The sequence below is a fragment of the Cavia porcellus genome, unplaced genomic scaffold (genome assembly GCF_034190915.1).
Source record: "Cavia porcellus strain 051 isolate PalLab524CR breed Dunkin Hartley unplaced genomic scaffold, mCavPor4.1 scaffold_8, whole genome shotgun sequence".
Lineage (NCBI taxonomy): Eukaryota > Metazoa > Chordata > Mammalia > Rodentia > Caviidae > Cavia > Cavia porcellus.
In genome coordinates, this window is record NW_026947491.1 from 71,249,688 (window position 1) to 71,275,095 (window position 25,408).

Here is a 25,408-nt window from a genome sequence, read left to right on the forward strand (position 1 = left end):
GTATGTCCTACCTAAAGTAAACGGCCATTACTCGACTTCCTATTGTTACCACAAGCATACAGACCAATTCTTGTCGGATCTTTCAGCTTTTCAAGAAAAGCTAGAAGTCAGGATTTTAAAATTGTGAATCTTTCCATTTTTAATCATGATAAATAATTTAATTTTGTTTTGTTTCACTCCCCCTCCCCAAAACTAAGAGCCAAACACAGCCACATACAGGCCATATGCAGGCTGCAATTTTGTACAAAACTATACAGATACAAGTTCTGGATGTACTTTTACTACTGTATGTGATTTTCAAAGAGTAATTGGGGATGAGACTGAGAAGATGACAGAACTGAGTCACAAAAAGGGATCTAGGACACACAGAACCCATCTAGTTTAAAGTATACATTAAGCTTCTTCATGACATTTTATTTAAGGAAAAGATTTTAAAGCCAACTAAAAAATTGAAAGTCTTTAAAGTAGACATTCATTATCCTGCTCTAAAGGATAGGACCCAGCTTTATTTTCCTTGCATTAATTCTGGCCTCAAATATGCAATGTCTGGTTAATATTAAAATAACCTATTATAAGCTTTAGTTATGAGAAACATTATTTCAAGGCAGAGTACTTATAATTGTTACAAAAGCAGATATTTACAGATTTATCCTTGCAACTTACAATACTGAAACTTGAGATAATCAATTTGAATCACAAATATGTTATAAAAGCAATCTGGTAAATTCAGTACAAAATGATGTAAAAGTTTACCAAAATCAGAATTTGTATTTATTTATGACTAGTGTTCTTTTTGTTTTGTTTGTTTTTGATACCGGGGATCAAACTCATGACCTCACGCTTGCCAGGCAGGTGCTTACACCGCTGAGCTAAATCCCGGGCCCTGCAAATTACTTATGAACTAAATGAATGATGTTAGGAATTAATCTGTTGAAACAAAAACTATGTAATTCCTGAAATCACCAAAACTGTATTTACCTAAAATTTAGAATTATGTATAAAAAACATTCATGGAGCACACTAGATTATAAACTCCCTAAGGGAAAGTTTCATTTTTAGTGTTCACAGTGAATCCTAATACAAACAGTGGAATGCTAGTGTTGAACCAGGATGAAAAGCTACCCAAATCTGAAGTCTTTTTTTTGTATTAAGGATTGAACTTAATCCTTGTATTAAGGATTGAACTTAATGTCACACTGAGCTATCCCCAACCCTTTTGATTACTTTTTACCTTGGGTCTTGCTAAGGCATTAAGTTATTCAAGTAGGACTTAAATTTGTGTTTCTCCTGCCTCAGTCTTCCAGAGTGCTGATATCACAAGTGTGTGATGACTTCCAACTGTCTTAGAGCTTGATTAAAATAGGTCTGCATATAAAGAAAGCTTTTATCCTTTCTTTTTTCATGATTAGAATTAAGATTGCATTGGGGGTTCTGCTTATTTCTCCCTTTCATCTCATGAACAGCCCTCTAAAAAGCAAAATTATAAGATCTTCTCTTATTAGCATATGATTTATTTTTTAAGCCACAAGTAAATTCTGGGAATGAAAACAAAACAAAGAAAAAGAGAGCTATGAAATAAAAATAATAATATTAATATAAAGCTTAGAACCAATGTATTAAGTACAACAGGAGAAAAAAAGTAGTGAAAAATATACACACAAAAAAATCTGGAGTTCCTTTTAGTGAAAAAGTACACATTCTTCACTGATGCAATTTTGTGTCAATTCCCTTACACCTCTATGTTCTTTTTTTTTTTTTGGTCTTTTTCCTTTTTATCGGTACCGGGGATTGAACTCACGACCGCCTGCTTGCAAGGCAGGTGCTTATGCCACTGAGCTAAATCTCCAGCCCCTACACCTCTATATTCTTAATAAGTTTATTCACCAGCCCATCTCCAAATGGGTAAAATTAAGTTAAACTGATCACAGCCTCTAGGAAATCAGTTTACAGAATAGCTCCTACTGCAAACTATTATCACATTAACCAAAGAACTGAACAGTGCAATTAAATAATTTCTTTATAGTGTATATTTTTATTTAACTGCTTCCCAAAAGGAAGCTTCAGAACTGAAATAAATGAAATACTTACTCTGCTCAACAAATCAATTTCTTCTTTGAGTTTTCCAATCATTTCCTCTTTATCTTGCATCAGTCTCACAAGTCTTAGATTTTCTTGTCTTTCTCTTACAACTTCCTGGTAAGCAAAATTACAAAGCGTTACTTGGGAAGTAATTGGTTGTTTATAATCTTCTTACATGGTATACAATTTTAGGCAACAGTGACAGATTCCAAACATTGCTGAAGTATTTTGACATCGAAAGTATCACTGTCAGGATGGTGTTTTTTTAAAAACAGACTTTATTTAATTTTTAAAATAGCAAAAATTTAAAATATCTGTAAGTTAAAAGAAAAAGTCAAACATTCTCCTTTAAAAAGATCCCTTGCACTGGCACAACTGGGAAGCGTGAAGCAGGAATATCACCAAGCTCACAAGTTTGAGGCTCCTCTTGGAAACAGCAAACTCAGTCTTAGGAAAAACAAATAAAGCATATCTTAGATATATGAAGTGTTCTAGTGAGTTTCTTAATATGTCACCTGATAAGGTAAAGAAGCCATAGCACTAATGAATTAAAGAATGAGGAAAACACAAGAGCTATAAAATATGCCCCTCATTAAATTCATATTTATACGTCTTTAATATCTACTACGAGATTCAATGACTTATTTATACCACCACAAGTTATAAACTAGCTTTTTAAAAAAACTGACCAATGTCTTATTTAAAGAAATTTGAAAAATTTACTAGAAGTATAAAGTTCAAGGTGGCTTAGTGGTTTCAACAGAATATTCTAAAGTGAAAAACAATTCTATTTCTGACTGTTAGTTAACTTGACAACTGACAAAAAGAAGAAGCTAAAATAGATCATTTTTTAAATATTTGAACTTTTCTTTTTTTTAAAGCAATGCAGCAGCACAGGCTGGGGCTGTAGCTCAACATCTGCGTACTTGCCTAGCATTCACAAGGCCCTGGGTGTGATCCTCAGCACTGCAATCCCCTGCAACCCTGCCCTCCGCTACCACTCCTCCAAAAGGCAACACTGTTCTTTTAAAAAAAAAAAAAAAATCTTATTTAGAATTCAGGGTGGTGTATGGGGTAGGCCACCTTGGGGGCAACAGGAAGAAAGAGCTGAAAAGGCCTAGGACAGGATTTGGCGTCTTTCCTACTAGCCCTTAGAAAAAGACGTGAACCACTAGCAATTCAATCCTAAGCGCTTCTGAAACTACAGAAGCCAAAAACTCTCTTGAAAACCATAAGCTGTGTATATGCTACAATTTTCAATTTAAACCCATAAATAAAGATCCCAAGTAGAAATGAGTATTAAAGCTTAAGTGTGATCCAAAAATAATCATAATGCAAAAATAAGTATTTTTGTTTTATTTTTTTTGTTTTTGGTGCCGGAGATTGAACTCACCACCTTGCACTTGCAAAGACGCTACCGAGCTAAACCCCTAGTCCCATAATAAACCATTTTTTAAATTAACCTCTACTTAAAACAACCTTTATATCACTGGGAATAATTTCAATTGGGTAAAATGAAACATTTTTAACAAAGTAATTCAATGCCATTAGTAATTTTAGAAGCTGAATATCTATGGAATAAGCTTAGGACTAATAATCATTTAAATTATTCTCAAAAATACTTCTAACCAAGTTTATACTTAAATAAAACTGTTTCAAACACCAAATACAGACCTAAGTCTGAATCCATGGGAAGTCTATTGAAAAAGATCTGTGCACACTAAGGAAACACAGTAGCGCACATTGCTAGCTCAGTTTTCTAAACACTTCAAAAAGACTGTACAACACAAAAAGATAACAGTTGGCAGAAAAAGAATATCCATTAAATATTAAGGAATACAAAAATTTAGTCCATTTCTAAAATTTTAAACATTGTAAGAAATGTTTTTTAACATTAATCAGAAAATACCTAATTACTACGTCTCTAAAAACTAAATACATAAGACAATGATTAAAAGCTGCGATTTGACTTTACCTGGAAAACCCTTTAACACAGTACTACCTTCCATTAGGGCCCTCTTCTTTTCCTTTTATTTGCAATTTCTCTCCCCTACATATATTTATTCTCTCCCCTGGCTACTATGTAACTGAAAGAAGTATTCTGATATGTTCATTTTTATCAATCTTCAGTAATTTATAATTCATACCTTTTCAAGATCTTCAATTTTCTTTTCCAATGTGCTACTTGAAACCAGATTACTTGCAATATTTGTATCTCTGTTATATCTACCAAATCCACCTCTGTCTGTCCGGGGAAATCGATTTGAAACATCATCTTCAGAGGCAGTGGTTGTGCTACAGAAATAAAGATACATATTTATAAAAACTCCTAGTACAAGAAAAATACCAAGAATATTTTCTGTTCAGTACAAACAACATTTCTAAAGGACATATGGTTATAAAAAATGATCTGTTTACAACTGTAGAAATTAACCATTGTTCCAACATATTGAAAAAATGTAAAAAGAACATTAATTCTTTTAATCAATATTCACAGACTATCTGTTAAGTATCAGACATTGTTCTGGGTACTGAAGATATTAACAGCAAATGCAAACCAAGACTCTGCCCTCCAAAGAGCTTTCAGTTTAACAAGAAAGGCAATCATAACACAGCCATATGATCATCACGATCAGATCAGTGTAGACTTCTGTAAGAATTACGACAGAGATCTCTTACACCAGTGACAGCAAACCTTTCAGAACTTTCAATGACAACAAACAGCCCACTGCAGCATGTGTGCCATAGGTTCACCAAAACTGTCCTAAGATGATCCATTAGAAAAACTACTTGACCTTCCATTTTTCTTTTAAAAAGCTCTCATATCTAATGTATCTGAATGACAAAATTTTAAAAACGAACTTCTGGAAAATAAAAAGTAAAAAAGAAAAAAAATTATGTCAAAATGTTTAAGTAGATCTAAACTCATAAAGAAGTATATTTAGGATAGAAAAAAAGAATTACAGAAAGTTGTATAATTTTCCTTGAAAGTATACATGTAGGTAATGTAAAACTACTCTCAATAATATTTATCATTTCATACTTTAAAACAGAATGGTTGGGTGAAAAGCTACTCAAACATGAATTTATACATTCTGAATTAATAGTGCATGTCAATGTTTTTAATTTTTGATGTAACAAATTAATTTGTTTCTTGTTTGCTATATTATCTGTAACAATATAAAAACTACCCCAAAAGACTAAAAACGACACACAATTATCTCAAAGTTTCTGTTGGAAAGGAGTTTAGAAGCAGCTTAGCTGGATAGTTGATTTAGGGGTTTGTAACTCGATACATGGTTGATGTCAAACATACTCAGTTCTTTGCGGCTTGTTGGCCAGAGGCCTCAATTCTTCCCTATGTGGACCCTTCCACTGAGCTGCTGACCACAAGGCAACAGAAAAAGTGACAGGGTATCCAAGACAGAAGCAGCAGTGTCTATCACAACCCAGTCTCAAAAGTGACACAATATCAAACAGCTACCTTATTCCACTGGCCATGTATGCCTGGTACAATGAGAGAGGGCATTACACAAGGTATAAATAGCAGGCAGCAGGGCTCATCGAGAGGTATTTTAGAGGCTTACTAGAGGCTTATTAACTTATCTGATCTAGGTTGGACTAGTGATGATGCTACTTACAAGGGATAAAAGTATACCTCATTTTTTTCTTTTATAGAGTAGGAAGTATTTATTGAAAGAAAGAACTTGGGTTCCAAGTGGGTGACCCTGTATATCTCATTTCTGCTGTTTTAAACAGCAGTGGTATATTGACAGGAATAGGGATAGGTATTTTCAGATAGTTCCCATTATTTTTAAATGAGTTCTAAACTGGCAGTCTCCATTGCAGGATTGTACACTAGATCATCTACTGGAGTTCAGGAGGTAATTATTGGAATCTGTACTATATTTACCTTTTAAATCTAAAAAACACTGAGATGTTTATAGTTCATAAATAATAGATTAATAATCATTCCTTCTTTAATGTCAGGTTGCATCAATCATGCTTTGTTCACATTCAAGTTGTATATTACAGTAATCTGAATGTCTATTCAATGGACTTTAGAAATTATTATCTGATTAAATAAAACTAACAAGATAGGTAAGATTGAGGATGGGAAATTTTATGAAAAAAATTAAACCAACTAGGTAACTACAGAGATGTTCATATGGTTGTTTAACTGATAAAACACAATTAAATCCAATCTCAAAAAGAAAATTTTTATGCTGATTTTGAGACATAAAATGACACTTTTAAGAAATGCAAATACTTATTGAGGCACATCTGCTGTGAGTTATTAAAAAACCAAATATACACTTTAAATCTCTGTATCACAGCCAAAGTATTAAGAAGTAATGAAGATGTAGTGAAAATTAAAGAATTTTGTGACTTTTGTACCATAATTAAAATTTAAATACTAGTCTTTTATCCATTTCTGTACTATTTTTATACTATTTATTACTTTTATAGGATTGTACTGTGAATCCTGTCAAATAGTATAATAAATAAACGTACATACCAACACAGGCATGTAACAAAATTTGGAGAACACTAGTTTAAATTCCTCCATGAAACAGCCTTCAGGTTTCTTGCTTCCTTTTCCAGTTTCTCACTTGTCTGAAGTTTACATTTCATGCTTAAGTCACACCGGACTCTTCTGTTTCTCAAATGTGCCACATACTCTATTTCAAATATTTTCATATTCTTATTTATCCTTTAAATTGAAGCTTTCAACACTCTACAGCACAGAACTACTCAGAGGGATTCCTTGAACTATTTATTACCAACCTATGACAAGATAATTGAAGAAAATTTATTAGTTTTAAGATTCTTTGTTAATGTTAATCAGATTTATTTTTATTCCATAGTTTAAAAGAAATATAAAATAATAAATAAAAATTTAAAAATAGTTACTTTTACTCTTAAATTTCTGAGTTTGTAAGTACTATCTAAATCTTGGTAATAAAAGCCACATTGTTTTTACTCCTAATTTTTTTTATTTAAAGAAAAAAACAGATAAAGGATATAAATAATACATAATTTGAAAAAAAGAAATCACTAGTTGATAAATTACATATTGTCCACTTAGAAATAGTTGTTCAAGTTTCAAAAGTAAAGCATACAAAGTAGACATTTAAATAGTGAGACTGCAAACATTTCTGTTCAACTATCCAACAAAAACATAGTAATATGGTTATCGATCCTACACACTTAAACATACATGCAGTTATATCCTTTAGAGCACTTTCTTTTCTTCTCTTTTTTACAATAGCAATTACACATTTTGGATTTTATTACTCCTACATTTCTTATTAATTTTTACAATGTGATATTTATAAATGATTCTTGTTTATTTCACTACTGAGGATAGCCTTAAGTTGTCTCCATTTGCCTATGAAGGCCTCAAGATCATCCTTTTTTATAGCTGAGTGATATTCTACTGTATAAAAATACCACATCTTGGGGGCTGGAGGTTTAGCTCAGCGGCATAAGCACCTGCCTTGGAAGCAGGCAGTCGTGAGTTCGATCCCCGGTACCAATAAAAAGGAAAAAGACAAAAAAAAAAAAAAAAAAAACAAAAAAAAAAACCACATCTTTTCATCCACTCTGTGGTGGATGGGCATCTTGGTTGTTTCCACGATTTAGCTATTATAAATTGTGCTGCTATGAACATTTGCCCCTAATTTTACTGATGACAAAGCAAGCTTTATTGATCATTTCTGACAAGATATTGTAATACTCATTCTGAGTGTGATAGTAGTAGTAAACTAAATGCAATGGGAGTATTTCAGAGATACAGACCAAAAGCATTAGTGTTGTGGAGAAGTATTATCAGGGATATCACTTGTTAAAGTTTTTATCCAAATGCAGAAAATCTCCTTTTTCAAATTTGCCTTTAAAGCGAAGATACTGCTCAGTGGTAGAGTTCTTAGCATATGCAAGGCCTTTAATTCCTTGTACTGTCTCATGCCCCCGACAAAATCCTCTTTAGTCCTTCAGTAGTACCCAGCTGCAATACTTTATCCAGCAAAATTACAGTGAAATCTAAAATAACTTTCAATGAATAAAAGTAGATTCCTGATTTATAAATTTCCTTTTCACAGATTTTTCTGGTACAGAAAAGATATTATAAAAAGGCTATAAAGGACATGATATTAGATTAGGAGATGTAAGTATCAGAGGTGATAGTTACAAGTCAGAAAAATGAAAGTCTGATAAGATGCTCAGAGCCTACTACAAGTTCATTCCTTGTACTCAGTCTGCATGTCTAGCAATTTGAATTTTTTTCATTAGCTTGTATGCTAATTACATATAATAGATTTTCCAGAAATTTTAGATAGATATTTTATATTAAAAAAAAATAAAATTTAGAGTCCTACCAAATTTGTAAAGTGACAGATAACTTTGAAATGCGCAATACCAAGATCACAATTCACTTTACTAATTATTATTATAGAACCCATTACCACAAGCTACAGAAACTTTCCACCAAAATTTCTAACACATTTCGTCCTTTGACCTTATCTGCCATTAAAACACACCTGACATTGTATCCTTGCATAGAAGGCTAAAATAATTAGCTCAAGAGAAAAGAGGAAAAGGGAGGGAGGAAAAAGCAGCTATCAAATAAGTCTAACTCACATGCTTAAAAAACTGAGGACTGAAGTGGCTTCATATCTTGCCAAAACTCTAAAGGGTTCATCCTAAAGTTCAAATACTTTTGACTGAAACTTCCCTTTGAAAACCAATGTAAAATAACTTAATAGTTGATCAGCTCAATTCCCAAACTAATATTTACTTTTTTAAAGAAAACTCAAATTCAATGCATTAGTGTTTATGCTTAGTGAACTACTAATACAGGTGAGATAGTTGGGGGGAAAAAGTATCCTGTTTTGTTTAGGTTTCTGGCTTTAGAAAGAACAAATACAGATGATGCAATGAAATCCACCAACTTTTACAAATTTTCGTCTAAAAATGCTAAGTTTAGTATACTTCTGAGCTATCGAAAAGTAGATGTTTGATGGTTATTGGTTATACAGCGATGGACCTAATGATGGGGTGATCAGAATATGTAGAGGTACAATGAAATCACTGGAATGAACTAAATTTTTAGTACAAATATAAAAAGAGAATAAACAGCTGAGTAATGTCAATATATAACAAACACATACAGGAAAATAAGAACTACAAAAAAGACTGAGAAGAAAACCAAAACAGTATAAAATCAGCTACCTTACAAAAAAAAAATCAGATTCATTTCAAAGGACCTTTTTTTCACTTTAAAAAGTCCAACTTTCTGTATAATCTAAAAATATCCAGGAAAAAATTATAATGCTGACAACTACCAATAAACAATCAATATACTCAGAAATACAATTGCTTTCTCATGATTTTGTGCTTGCTTAATGAAAAGTTTAAAACAGTATTTTGAAAAGAGTCTAGAGGAGGATTCAAGATGATGTACACTCAGCGCTGATCTCCTGCATCAAGAAAAACCAAGGCCACAAATGAATGCCTACATTTCATGGAAAGGGACCAAGGGAGAACTCCAGAGCTCAGCAAGGGAATGACAAGAATTCTGGAGGGAACAGAGAGGTGGGGTGACAACACAAAGAAAGAGACAAAACATACTGCAAATATGACACCGACAGCCTCAGCCAGGAATAGCTCTCCACTGCCAGCAAAGGTATGCAGACTGCTGTTATTGTAAAGGATCAGCAGTTAACGACAGCAAAGTTCTGTGGTCTTCATTGGCTTTGAATTCAGTTTGGAGAATCGTTTTGGGGGAGGGAGCCTGTGACTGCTTTGCTTCAGAGAAGGGAATCACCTTAGTGTCCTTCCCCAACTCTCAAGAGATGCTATGTATGGAGCCATCTGAGCACAAAGCAGCCAAACCACTATAATCCGCCTGCCCTAGGACCATAAACACCGCATCTAGCCACCCCTGAGAACCCACAAGCAGGCTACCACAAAAGACTAAATCCAACTAGATCCGCCAGTGCAAATGTGGCCCCAGCACACAAGCCCATACAGCATACAAATGGGCCCACCCCCACAAGGGGTAGACCAGCTCCCACTCTGGGGTCTAAGGATTCATCTCCACCACACATACCACCTCTTTGCCCACCTGGTGCCTCAACTATAACTACAGCCTCCAGGAAGCTTGATCATTTACTGGTGAAATTATTTAAATACAGTATGACCAAAAATTGTGTATTATTTTCATTAATTTTTATAAGATAATGCAACAGGAAATATAACAACAATTTTATCAAATATATTCGGTGCAAGAATCAACTGGTTGAAATGACACTTGCCTAAGTGGTTCTCAGGATAATCAATAGTAAACAAACATGCTGCCCAAATGATGCTCAGGATAAACCTAAATTAAGTGGTTAAAAAGACAGTGCTCAACAGTTTCTGCTTTTCTACAGTGAGTCACAGCTACTGCCACTACCATTAGCACATACCTGCTGAGGGCTTGAGAACCCCTCTGCCCCTGCAGCCTGCACTGCCAGCACCATGAACACTGAAACACCTGCAATCCACAGCACAGACGCATTCAGACATCAGTGATGCTAACTACAGATGAAGTAATCAGAGAAGCAACATTTCCACACTGGGAAGCAAAGCCAAAGCGCCTATTCAACCAACAGCTACAGCCTATATTGATGAAAAGTCTTTCCCTGTAAAAACCACAATTTAAAACTGGAAGCAGTAATTGTTACAACAGATACCCCGACATGAACATAGGGACATAAGAAGTACGAAAAAGCAGGGAAGCACACAGCACGCTAGTAATTCCACTTTGGGGGGCTGAGAGGGCTGAGAGATGGAGCCTACCACAGGCAATTTAGAGCAAGAGACTGCCTCAGAATTACAAATCAAAAGGCTCGGGGAGGTAATTTAATGGGATGGTGCTGTGTGTGGTGAAGATAATGATAATGGAGAGAAAGGAGTAAGTGGTGGCAGGGAAAAGGAACAAACGAGGAAGAGCAAGGCAGGCGCTGGCTGGCTAACCTGCGGGAGCAGCAGGGGAAGGAAGGGAAAGAAGGTGGGCGAGACATGAAGAAAAGGAAAAGCCAGGATGAACGAAACCTCACAGGAACACAGTAATTCTCTTTAAACAGATACCAACTTCAAAGAAATCTATTAATACATGAAAACCACTTCAAAATAATGATCCTGGGCCGGGGATATACACAGCTCGGTGGCACAGTGCCTACCAGGCAAGCATGGGGTCATGAGTTCAATTCCTGGTACAGGGTGAAGGGTGGGAGACAGCAAAATAATGATCCTAAGGAAACTCAGCAAGATACAAAACAATACAGGTAAACAACTTAACAAAATGAATAAGACAATTCATGATCTGAATGACAAATTTAACAAAGAGATGGAAACTAAAAATATAAAGGAACCAAACCCAAATCTTGGTGATCCACAATTCAATCAATTAAAGAAATACAACTGAAAGTTTCAACAACAGACCAGAGTATGCAGAAGAAAGAATATGTGAACTTGAAAACAAGAAAGAAAAAGATAATGGAGGGAGGGTTGGAGGCAGGGAAAAGAAGGAGGGAATTTAAAGAAAGATAACGAGACACCATTCAGCAAACAAATATTATTAAAGGCCCAAAGGTGAGGAGAATAGAAAAGGCACTGACAACTTGTTAACAACGTAACAATTGAAAATTTCTATAATTTAGAAAAAGGTATGGATGTTCAGGTCCAGGAAGGTCAAAGGACTCAAAGCAGGATTAGCCAAAAAAAGATGCTGTGAAAGACATAAAGTGGCACCTCTCATAAGGGGCCTCAGACACCAACAACTTGGATTATGACAGAATTTTAGGTTTAACTTGTGACCAAAGTCTTGAGTTATGACCAAAAACCAGCTGCTTGTGTAGCTGTAAACAAAACCCTGAGATGCCCGAAAAACTACGTAAGCATACACAAGAATCAGTGTGAGCCCAGGTGCGCATGTTTGTGGATGTGCTTTTGGTCAGTGCTTTATATAATTGCTATAATTACTGCTATCAAAACAGACCTTAAAAAGCTAGAAAAGAAGCTAATGAAGGCAAGATAAAGCAATCCCAACTGAAAAGGAAACTATGTAGAAATATAAGAATGGCATTCAGTAACCAATCTTCCTAACATGTGCACCAAGTTGAAATCTACCATCTTGACAATTTCACAGAGAAAAGATTTGTATAAGGAAGCTAATGTTGCTAAATGTGTTACTCAAATTAGTAAGTCATGATCAAAAGCGTCAGATGAGGTAGAAAGGCTACAGTTAGTAGGAATAAACAAAAAGCAGATGGCAAGCTACAGCCTATCTGAGTCTGTAATTTGTGAAAAAGCTAGAGCTATAAATGCACATCTCATAAAGGATAATCCATCAAAAATGATAATGGTAAAGCATTTTATGCCAGTAAAGGGTAGTTTCACAATTTCAAGTGAGAAGCAGGGTAACTACGCATAGTGAAGCAGCCAGTGCAGATAAAAGGGCTGCTGACATCTACATATACCACTCTGAAACAAGGACACAGAAAATGGCTTTTGCTGTCATCAAGTTTTCAACTGTGAGGAAACTAGCCTTTTCTGGCAGAAAATGCTCAGAGAACATACATTACCCAGAAAGAGGAGAAAATGCCAGATCACAAGCCTATGAAAGCTAGAAAACGAAATGCAAACAGATTAAATTCCCCAAACAAAAGACACAACTACACAAATGAATTTAAAAAATCAGAGAGAGAGATGATTCTAACAGGAAACTCTAGACAAAGACATTGTGATGGTTTGTAATTAGATGTCTCCCCGACTCTCTCTCATAACTGGGAGTTTGGAGAGGTTACTGGATCATGAGAACATCACATTTACCAGTGAATTAGTGCACTGTGAGTTTACAGCTAAAAGTGGCTTGAGAAGTAAACCTGGTGAGAGACAGTAGGTCACTGGGGGCATGGCCTCCCTCCCTCTTCCCTTGATCCTCCTCTTTGCTCCCTCCCTCCCATGCTATAAGCTCTTTTCCTCTGCCAAGTCCCTTTGATATGCCTCCCTGAAACCTCTACAAACTGTGAGTCAAAATAAATGTTTCCTCCTTTAAGTGTTGGGTGTCAGGTATTATTTCTCAGTAGTGAAAAAGTAACTCGGGCTGGGGATTTAGCTAGCAGCATAAAGCACCTGACTGGCAAGGTCATGAGTTTGATCCCTGTATTTAAAAAAAGAAAAAATCAATAACTAAAACAGAAACCTACAGACTAAAAATTAAAGAAATGGAAAAAGAAATTCCATGCAAATGCATACACAAATCAAGGAGTAGTTACACTTAATCAGACAAATCTTAAGCCAAAATCTATGAAGAACACAAAAGACTTTACATGACAAAGAAATTAAGAAGCTAGAACAAGTACACATACAGATGCATCCAATACCAGATCACTCACACATATAAAGGGAAAGTAGAGGATCAAAAAAAATGTGAATATTATAGCTGAGGATGTAACACCACACTTTTAGCAATGTACAAATCATCCAGCCAGAAAACCAACTAATATAAGCATAAAAATTAGTTCACATTATAGAACAAATGAACTTAACAAGCACCTATGGAACATTTTATACAAAAAGTGAAGAATATATGAGGTGCGATCAAAATATATAGGGAAGATTTACATTTCTAAAAATTTATTACAGTAAAAACACGCTGCCATTAATCCTCTTCAAAATACCTACCCTTTGTTTCTAGCATACTTATTCCATCATCCATGCCACTTGCTGAAATAATTCTGGAAGTGTTTTTTCACATCTTCACAAGGTGCAATAAAAAATATTGTGAAGGTGCTGCAAACAGCCATTCAACTAAAAGGCAGGCTTGTAAAAACACTATAGGGTCCTCATCCACTAGATCTGGCATTTTGCAATCTTTGGCTCTTCCCTAAGCCAAAATAACCATGAAAGACAAATGTCTTTAACCAATTCAGGACTTTAAGGCAGCCATAACAGTGGTAAACAACAACAACAACAAAAAATTCCAGAAGAGGGCTTCCGGAACTGCTCCAAGAAAGGCGAGCAAGATGGACTAAGTGTGCTTAAAAGTGAAGAGGAGTATTGTAAGGGCCAACAGCAATATGACTTTTGCTGTAATAAGAATGTTAAAAATTTACACTATCACTGTATCACTGTATTTTATTTTTTTATCATATTGCATACGGTACTCTCATCAGTGTGTGGCATACTCTCCAGGATATATCATATGTTACAGCATAAAACAAATCTCAATGATTTTTTTTTTTTTTTGAGATAGGGTCTTACTAGGCAATTCAGACTGACCTTGAGCTCACTTTGTAGCTCAGGCTTGTCTCAAACTCACAATCATTCTCCTGCCTCAGCCTCCCAAGTACAGAGATTACAGTTGTGTGCCACCACGCCTGGCCAATAAATGTTAAAAAAAAATTGAGACCATGTTATATAGGGTTTCTGACCACAATGTGATAAGACTAAAAATAAACAAATGATGCATATAGAAACTATATACATTTACAGAAATTGAACAATATATTCCTAAACTGCCAATGGTCATTAAAGAAATAAAACCTATATATCAAATCTTGTAGCAAAGAGAGGGGATAAAAAAAGAAATTAAGATGTGCTATATACATGTATTGTCTTAGTTACTCTTCCTCCTCTTCTTCTCCTCCTTCTCCTTCTTTTTCTTTTCTTTCTTTCTTTCTTTTTTTTTTTTTTACTGAACCCAGGGCTTCCAGCTTGCTAGGCAAGTGTTCTACCACTGACCTAAATCCCCCGCCCCAGTTACTTTTCTTCTTGCTGAGACACACCCAACACTCACAAATTAAATAAAGGAGAAAAGGTTTATTTGGTGCAGTTTATGGAAGTTTCAGTTCATAATTGCTGGCTCCAAGGCAGAGTGACACATGGCAGAAGTAAAACTGTTCATGGCAGCAGAAGGCAGTAAAAGCAACCAGAGGCAACAAGACACATGCCAAACCAATTAGTGCAGTGATTTATTATTCACACACCCTTATTCTCAGCATCAGTCATTCTAGATTCAGCCACCTCTGAAAAGGACTTCATGAGGCTCTGGGGTGTATCTAGACACAAACCATAACATGCACCAACTCCACATAAGGATACATACACATGTTATGTACTGCAAACATGTACTAAAAATTACCTAGTTTTTCTTTTTTAAGTTTAATTAAGTTTACTGGTAGAAATTAGGTATATATAATGATTAGCTCCATCATAAGGAATTTGTACCTGTACATGGTATACCTGGATTTGGTTGCAAAACAAGTCTCTGGCCCAGAAGAAACTGCTGCTTCTGGAACGAGTCCTTTCTTACAAGGAAGACTCAACCAGCAGCAGGAAGCTTCTGATATGGAAACTACCGAGTCCAGAGCGGGACCAGGGTCCAGCTCACCAGGAAGCAAAATTCTTCCGGCTTAGTCATCCCATGGCCATCATCAGGAAATCATAGTCTAGTCCTATAGCATAAAGCCTGTTGAAATTATTCAAATTAGCCAACCTAAAATTTCCACCCTGGCTACCTTCTTTTTCCTTCAGAAACTCCAATAAAAGTTCTGGCCTAAACCTTAAAAAAAGAAGAAAGAAAAAACTTGGTAGCATATAGCAAAAAGCAGCTAATCCCAATAAATGCCTACATCAAAAAAAATAGGAAAATTTCAAATAACCTAATGATATTCCTCAAGAATTTATTTCACCAATCACAGATTACAAGAAATATAATCAAGAAAGCTACCAAACAATAGCTACCAAAAAAAAATCTAGCATCCATTTAACCAAGGAAATGAAAGATCTTCCCCAAGTATGAAATACTGCTGAAAAAAATGGAAACAGACACAAAAAAGGGAACAACATACTATACATAGTCTTAGAAGAATACTGTTAACATGTCTAATTCCAAGTCTATCCATCACCATACCAAAAATCAACTCAAAGTGGCCAGACTAGTGCCACAGACTTATAATCTACCTATTCACCCAGTAATTTCACTATGTAGTTAATATCTTTATACCACCAATTTAATGGCTGCATTGTAACAGTGTGTGTGTGTGTGTGTGTGTGTGTGTGTGTGTGTGTGTGTGTGTATAAATGCTGTGACTTATAACCTATCTCATCACTAAACATTTAAGTTACTCCACTATGGAGAAACATACGTGTTCATTTCTGGTATATTAAATATATTACCTATAGTAAAATAATTATATTTATACTATGTATTATAGTATAATATATACTGTATAATACAAAATTAATTATATTTTCTTATATAATACAGAATTATATTTAATTTTAAAAATTCACTATATTTAGTAGCTATTTCATTAAATATACTTTGTTGCTCAAATATTATCCCTTCAAAGCTAGAAAACATCTTGCAAATGTCATTTATAACATTCAATAAGAATACATAAAATTATATACTCTTCATTATTATCTTAACATGAGTCTCTCAACCAAGTACCTTACACCTTGGAATAAAACAATAAACATATGGCATGTAATAACCATTTTGGTTTTGGGGGGAGAACTTCCAACAAAACCCTATGAAAATTTTCTATGTATTAAAACAAATATTGCATAAAATTTATACATGAATTTTATAGCATATTATATATTATGCATTTATATACATTTCATATTACCCCAAAACGATAAGCAACCCAACTGCTCAATAACTGATAACTGATAAATACAATGCAGTATATTCATGCACACTGCGAAATGGATAAATCTTAAACACATTATACCAAGTGAAACCAAATATACACAAAAGAGCACAAATTGTATGTTTCAATTTATATAAAACATCTAGTCTAAACAAATTTACAAAGAAAACATTTACTGGTAGCTAAGAATTGGTGAACAGGAAGAATAGTGACTGTTTAATGACCATGAACTTTCAGGGCAGAAGAACCAATGCTGCAAGCAGACAGTAGTAACGGTTGTACAATGTTATGAATATTGCACTAGTAACTGCTGAGTTGTATGCCTCAAAAGACTGACTTATGGAAATTCCATCTCAATAAAGCTTTCTGAAAACAACAAATGAGAAACAGTATGTTCAGTTTTAGAGGTTAACTTCCAAAGAAATGTAATATGTAAAATGTACTTCAAAGTAAAACTATAGGGCTCAACGTGGCTCTATGGTAGAGGGCTTGCATAGCATGTGGAAGGACATAGGTTTAATTTCCAAGCATGGCAAAACAAAAAGGGAAAATATGCCAAATATTATTGCATGGTTTCTCTTTCGTAACTATGCAGACGTTTTAGATTAAATTTCAAGGACATAATTAAAACAAAAGTTATTTTCAAACATTACAATAGCTGAAACAAAGTTGAGAGTATGATAGAATATGAAATTCAGGGCCAGATATGTAGAAGTTATTCCCCCTCTGCCACACAAATTTTTAGAGCCTGTGTTGAACAGAAAAAAATCTAGCCATTGGTACATTCCAGTTATTTGGAGTCTAAATAAAATAAATCAAACTTCCACATGGCCTCTTATTGATACTAGGCACATGAGTGTACCAGGAAGTGCTGGCAAAACTTGCCTGGTAATATCTGCTTAATCTCAGCTTCCTCATTTGTAAAATAGGAATAATAAAATCATTTCCTTCATAGGACTACTGAGGAATTAGCTGAATAAAAAGTACTTATAAAAACATCTGATACATAACAAATATTATATAAATTTTACTTGCAACACAGAAAAGTCCACAAATCCACCAGCAAAGAATTCAGCCCACAAAATATACCAACACAGCAATGAACTGTAAATTACCACATTGCTATTTTCACATCCTTTTGTAAAATTCACTAACCAAAACAACTATAGCTGTTGTATGCCCGAATAATCTGTTACTATATGCTAACACAGAAGTGAGAGATCTTGAAAATGAATAATTTCTTTTAAAAGGGTCACATAAACCCAAAAAGACACTGTCTCTCTTCAACTAGTAGGATATACATCTGGACTTCCTTGGTATAATTTTTTTTTTCATTTTTACAGAATCTAGCTGGTTTTTCTGATGTGATCCTTGAACGACAACCAAGGAAGTTTTCTTTCTACTCTATGGTTCTCAGTACAATTGTGCAGAAAAGCAAAAACTAAGTTTTAAAACAATGTTATAAAGTCCCATTTAAGAAAATGGTTAATATAGCTCTGTTGCAACATCACAAAACCGCATAAAATTACATTTCTAAATAATTCATTTTCAAACTTAAATAGATTTTATTCAATTCCCTATGAAATAACAGAAAAATCAAGCAACAATTGAAGTTCTACATGTCTCTACTAGGTCAAAAACAACAGAATTGCCAGACATGGATGTACACACCTACAATTCTCGCACTTTGGGAAGATAAAACGGAAGACTGCAAGTTAAACTGGGCCTGGGCAATGCGTTCACGAGTTATTGCCGAATGTGCTGTTAGGACGTGGGACCTGTCAGACAAGGGGTTCTCTGAGCACACAACCTGGAAAGGTGTGTTCTTTAGCCCTGGGGCTCCTCCTTTCTATCTGCCTCCTGGCTCCCATGGGTTGCTATGTTCTCCTCTGCCATGCCCTTCCCATCATGGTATTTCTGCCCTAAAACCAACCACCTGGACCTTCTGACACTGTGAGCCAAAGAGATCTCCCTTCAGGTTGCAGGTGTCAGTATTTTGTTTCAGAGAAAAATAACTAATATGGACACATTGCTCACAAACTTCATCAATGACATACTGCAAGAACCTAATAAAAATGGTTAGCAGTGTTATATATGTTATATGGTTATGAATATATAACATAAACATGACATTTAAAAAAAATGACATCCATAAAAATAAGTGAAGTTTCCACATAGATATGGGCATCAAGGGTTATAGCTAATGAGTTACTGTTAAGTTCGAGGAGTATTATCTAAAATCAGATTGAAACTTACAAAGCTACATATGGAAGGCAGGCTGTGACTCACATGGAACCAGCTGGTATATGTTTGTATTGCTTATAGTTACACCCAAGTGTGTTTTGTGTTTTCCTGCATCACTTGGTTGAGCTGGGTACATTTCTCTACATTTACCTTGTGTTCCTTATAAGCAAAGCTATGAACAAATAAATGTGAAATCCGAGTTAGGATTAAATTATTTATTAATACACTGAGTGACTGAAAAGTTCCTAGATCAGCCCACAAAAAAATTTTTTTGTACCAGGGATCAAACTCCTGACCTCACGCTCACCAAGCAAGCACTTCTGCTGCTGAGTTAAACCTCTAGCCCAGCCTCCCCAATTTAGTGAGACATTGTCTCAAAATTAGGAGGAAGGTGGAAGGGAGGAGAAAGGGAAAAGGAAGACTGGCACATTAATGACACCTTAAACAGTGAGTTCAAGGCCAGCCTGAACTATATAGCAAGATTTTGTCAAAAGAAAAAAATTCAGTATCAGGGAAGAAAAGCCCTGATACGGTTACATGAATCATAAAACCACAATAACATAAAACTTGCAGATATTTATTATAACTCACTTCTTGCTCAAAGAAAATATGTTTTTTAAAAAAAGGAGCCAGGACATAGCTCGGCAGCACAGTGCCTGTTTCAGTGTGAGGTCATGGGTTCAATCTCCAGTACAAAAAACCCAAATTTTTCACAGACCTTCTCCTCATCTGGGAAAGAAGATGCCAGCTGTCTGATGGGCTAAGTAAGGTTAAGTATGTATAGGAGCCTTGCAAACTATTAAATCGATTAATGCTACTGAGGGTAGACTGGAGGCTGAGAAGCACTTACTACTTTGTATAAATGTTACTTAATAAGACTAAATTACACACAGTTGTGAAAACAAAACAACTAGTTAATTATGTAAAATAAAACAATAGTTAAGAGTCTTAAGTTTCCCAAGTTTTTAATCAGTATCACTCCTGATATGTGAAATACATGCTTAAATTTAAACAGTGAATGACACATCTTGGCTAAACCTGCCTTTTCCAAGTGCTTCAGAATTGCTTTATCTTTTTTAAAATGTAAGCAATATACTATATACTTAACATAGTGAACATCCTACTAATAAAATTACACTGAAAAAAGAAAAATTACAACCCCACAAACACATGGCATTGATTGGTCTTTCTTAAATTTTGATTGTAAGAAAGCTCATGTCCCCATCTCCAAATAGTCCTCTAAAGTCATTTGAAATGAAAAACAGTGAATATAAGAGATATTCTATACAAACAACAGTTCACTCCACCTTAAAGTACAGCATAATTAGTCTGTGCAATAGACTTAGTGCTATACTTGACATTTGTGATAAAAAAAATTAAATATTTAGCAATTTGTAAGAACATAAATAAAGTAAGTTTTCTGGGCACTTAAACTGTTTAATAACCATTTGAAAGTCGTGTGCATTGCATAAGTTATTTTAAAGGTTACCGAAAACTTTTTAAAAATATGTAATATCAACTTTTCTCCTTTACTCAATTCCTAACTTTTGTCACCTTCATTTGTCAGCAGAAACCCTCATGAAGAACACCCATTCTCTAGTCACTGCTACAACTTGCAGATGGATTAATGATGGCAATTAATTTTTATATAATATCTTCTTATCAGATAACATAATTTCAGTTATAGATTCTAGGTGTATGTATTTGGTTATTTATTTATACTTTTCAGGCCAGCAAAATGAAATTGTTGTAATTCTGAAAAATTACTAGAAACTTACAAATATTTTTAACAGTAATAAATAGGGTCAAACTTTTAAAAGCTAGAAAGTAACAAACCACTTATCCTAGGCTATAAAAATGAAAGTACATGAATATATCATAAATAAAATAATCTTTTTTTTTTTTTTGTCTTTTTCATTTTTATTGGTACCAGGGATTGAACTCACGACTGCCTGCTTGCAAGGCAGGCATTATGCCACTGAGCGAAATCCCCAGCCACAAATAAAATAATCTTAAAAGCTTAAAAATGTATGATATAGAAAGAAATTTTCCCTGATTTAACAAAATGACATGTCAATAGAATCTCTGATGAAGATTTACTTTTAAAAAGTATTCCAAAAACAGGTTTTAGTACAAGAACACAAATCTGTCATTCATAATTTGAAACTCTATTCATACTAAATATGAAAGTGGTACAGAAAACTTTTTAAGTTATCAAAATTTACTGTTATTTCTCAAATAAAAAACTGATGATGAAAAACTTCTTGATTTCAGAATATGGTCTGGGAATAAGTCAAATCAAAGCTTTTCCAAAGTGACTTCTGGCAAAAATATTCTTTTCACTTTCAACTGTTCATAGTAACTAAAAATACTACAATGAAAATAAAATTAGCAGCACAACCAATGAGTGTTTTTCTGTGTGCCACAAATGGTTTCAAATCTACTAACTCTACTGCGATTATCTTGATTTTCTTATCTCTCTCTACTGGTAATACTCTGGCCCCTATAAAAATAAAAATTAAATTTTACACACACATACATAATTTTACTCCTACACAATGTTTTATGATGGAATATATCAAAAATAGCTTAAAGTTTAACCCCTGAATAGATAAACACAAGGTTTTACATGTATAAATCTACCATATATGGTCTGGTATATTTAGTTAGTAACATGCAGGTTTTAAAGTCAAACTGCCTAAGTTACAATTCAGGCTCTGCTACTGACTATGCTTATAACTCTAGGGAAATAATTCTCAAATTAAAATTGTATTTACTTTATAAAATAACTGTGAAATAAGATTCTCATGTGAAGTACTTGAACAGCAGAAGAACTCATCGATCTATGGCTATTAGCACAAATATTAGCTATACTTCTGCAAGGTCTATGGTCTCAAAGGGAAAAAAGGAAGTTAATTTCTCTGGTAATTTCACTAAACAACTGCTCATACTTAATTCCAATACTGTTCCCTATACATATATGTAACAGCCATACCACCCTGAATGCGCCCGATCTCATCTGATCTCGGAAGCTAAGCAGGGTCGGGCCTGGTTAGTACTTGGATGGGAGCCCTATACATATATATATATATATATATATATATAAACAAACACACTCTTGTAGAAGGGATATTCATTGTGCAGGTAATACTGAAGCTCTAATGTCCAATATGATAGTAATGTATTTAGAGAATTATTTGGAAGATAATTAGGTTTAGATGAAATCATGAAGGTGGAGGTCCTCATGATGGGATAAGCAGTCCCTAAAAAGCAACATCAGAGTGCTTGCTACTATCCCTGACACATGAGGACACTGTAATAAATGGCCATCTCTAAAACAAGAAAAAAAGCTCTAAGACCCTGGATTCAATGATGGCGAGGGGATGCTCCCAAAAACTCAAGTATGCTTACCTTTTGTATCTGCCTGAAACTGTTCTAGATGATTCCTGTAAAATAAAAGTAATGACAAGTCAGTTTGGAGGTTTGTATAAGGGTAAGTACACAATTATTGATTTTTTAAAATTACTAGAAGGTATCTTATTTTGAAAGAACCGACTGATAAAAAAATAGATAAAGGATATCTAATTTTGAAAGAAGCAGTTTAGAGCAATTACTCTTATTCCTATATAAATTCATGCTTCTCATCAAACAAGACCACACATGATTTTCAAGCCCAAACCAACTATTTTAATTTCTTTAAAAAGTATTTCAAGGGCTCATAAAATAGACAAGAAGGACATCATTCTTCAGTCAACTTAAATCCTCTGACACGGCAATGGACATTTAAAAAATATAATCGTTATAATATATATTCCCCCCTTTGCCTTTTCTATGTCCTCAATACAATTTAGCATATACACAGAGTGATCCTTTAAGCACCACATATCACTTTAAAGAAAAAGCAAGAACATATTGTATTGTGATTATAAACTTTGAAAATAAAGAAAAGGATTGTTGAAAGTTATATACTAACCATTAGGATAGAAACAAACTGCCTTGCAGCTAACCAGTCATTTGGCTGGTCTGAATTTCAAGTATTTTTTGTAGTTTCATTTTAATAAAGCAGGTCAAATTATATGGCTTTGTAAAAATTGACAACCTTTTTTCTTAAAAAACCATAATTACCCTTTAATCATTAAGTCTCTTAGAGAAACTCTACAATCAAAAGAACTGATCTGGTTAAAATGAAAGAATAAGCTCCCTATGTAAGATGAGTCTTGCAGAGTAAACTAGTAAATACTGACTATATGGTTAATAAAAGACAGAAATGTAAGGAAACAGAGAAGTAAGTTCCAAGAAGTCAGGCCACTCAATAGCTATCAGACCGAGGATTTAAACTTCTACTACTGAATAACATTGATGCCGATTTTACTAGGTTGAAGGCATTAAATGACATAAATGAGTAAAACAACATAACCCTTTACAACTGGTTAACAATTCAAATTTGGTAACTAAGTTTTTGTTTTGTTTTTTGTTGTTGTTGGGTTTTTCTTGTTGTTGTTGTTTTGGTACCAGGGATTGAACTCACAACCTCATGCTTGCCAGATATGTGCTTATACCACTGAGCTAAATCCTCAGCCCATAACTAAAGTTTTTAAAGTTAGCTAGGATTTGGAAAAACACTAATTCCATCCTAATAAACTCCACGTAAATAATAGTCATTATAATAACCTAAATCAATTAAATGTAACTTTTAAGTTTTTTATTTATGCATCTTATCTAACTAAAATATAACCTGCTGGAAGACAGAACTCCCCTTTCATTCCTTTATTTCTCCCCTAAAACCTAGTTCAGCCAATATGCAAATAAAGACACAAGATACAACCAAAAAATGTGTTCAAGTAAGTTATTACAGTGAAAGACACACTGCTATTAATCCTCCTCCCAATTTCCCCCTACACACACACACACACACACACACACACACTTTGAAAAGACTTATACCATCATTCTTCCTATTTCCTGAAGCAGTTCTGAAAGTCCTCTTTCATGAATGTCTTTAGTGGGGCTGTTATGGCTACCCTGAGGTCCTAAAATTTAAAACATTTACCTTTTATGGTCACTTTGACTTTGGAGAACAGCCAAAAGTTGCAAAGTGCTTGATCAGGTGAACAAAGTAGATGAAAATACACTGTATGTTTTCACAAGCCTACCATTCCATGAGACAGTACTCAATAAAGCATTAATGTATTTGTCGTCACACTTTATGAGCACATTCACAAATGAGGATCTTCAGACTTGCTTCAGGAAGTGGCAAGAACAATGCGATGTGTTTGAAGCAACAGGGAATATTTTGAGGGGAATTAATGAAAATGTCCTTTAACAAATTTTGAAAATTTAAATATTCATTATTTTTTAAACTACCCTTTACCCTTACCTTGAGGAATAATTTCCTGAACAATCTACAGTTAACAGAAACTACCACTGTGGAAGTGACAGATTCTGTGTGTATGGACCTCATTGCATGAAATAACTACTGCACTTCTGAGATTCCATGTTATGACAGTTTAGACAAAGACATTTTAACTCTCCCAGGGAATCAGCTGGGTTTATTACAAAAGCAACAAGGCCATCTTTAAAGTTTCTTTTCTGCCTATCATTATAAAGCTTTCTATCCCCTAACAAAAGGGAGACGAATCTTTGTATTTTGTGTAGAAAAGATACAAAAATATTACTCATATATATCCATTCAATGTAGAATGTGCTGATTTCAGGTGATTTCACATGGAACTTTCTCCCTTAGATTTTCATAAGTAGTATTTTGATTACCATTTTATAAAGGTTATAATGCCCTAATATTATCCTGTATAAACTAAAACTGTATACATGCCTTAAATGGTACTGGCTAAATATACATGACAAAAAATAATAATGCCAGACTCACCACTATAAAATACCAAAATACCATACTTCTCTTTCTAATTAGATTTAAAATACTATAGAACATGCCACATTAGATTCATTGTCCACACCCTTTCTTATGCAAATGTAATAAGAGGAACTGCTAAAAGAAAGCAACCCTTACCATATTTTGAGTGGTGTAATACTGATGTATCAACTGAAGTAGTATGAACAACCTGGCAACAAATAATATTTTTGAGGCTTGAAACAGTCACTTTCCATAAGATGGTAAAATGTGTTAATATGGATGTACAGGGAAATTTTAACAAACTATAGTAGTATGAAATGGAAAACATTTGCAGCAACACTTGAATGAGGTAACAATAATTTTACATTTCAAACAATTATAAATGACTTAAAGTCAGCATTAGATTACTCTTTGTAACCAGTTACTTAAAACATCTCAAAGTTTTACAAAATTTTCTAAAATATGTTTTTATTAGTATCTTGATTTTAAAGCTTTTTAAAATTTT

At 34.2% G+C, this 25,408-nt stretch overlaps 1 protein-coding gene across 1 annotated transcript in view; it reads right to left on the reverse strand.

Annotated features, from left to right (window-relative positions):
* Positions 1-25,408, reverse strand: part of Pawr (pro-apoptotic WT1 regulator) — a 116,085-nt gene that overhangs the window by 11,625 nt on the left and 79,052 nt on the right. Inside the window, exons 3-5 of the mRNA XM_063255198.1 lie at positions 22,446-22,480; positions 4,227-4,374; positions 2,089-2,193 (exon numbers count right to left, since the gene is read on the reverse strand). Of these exons, the coding sequence (XP_063111268.1) occupies positions 2,089-2,193; positions 4,227-4,374; positions 22,446-22,480 (288 nt within the window). The remainder of the gene's footprint in view (positions 1-2,088; positions 2,194-4,226; positions 4,375-22,445; positions 22,481-25,408) is intronic.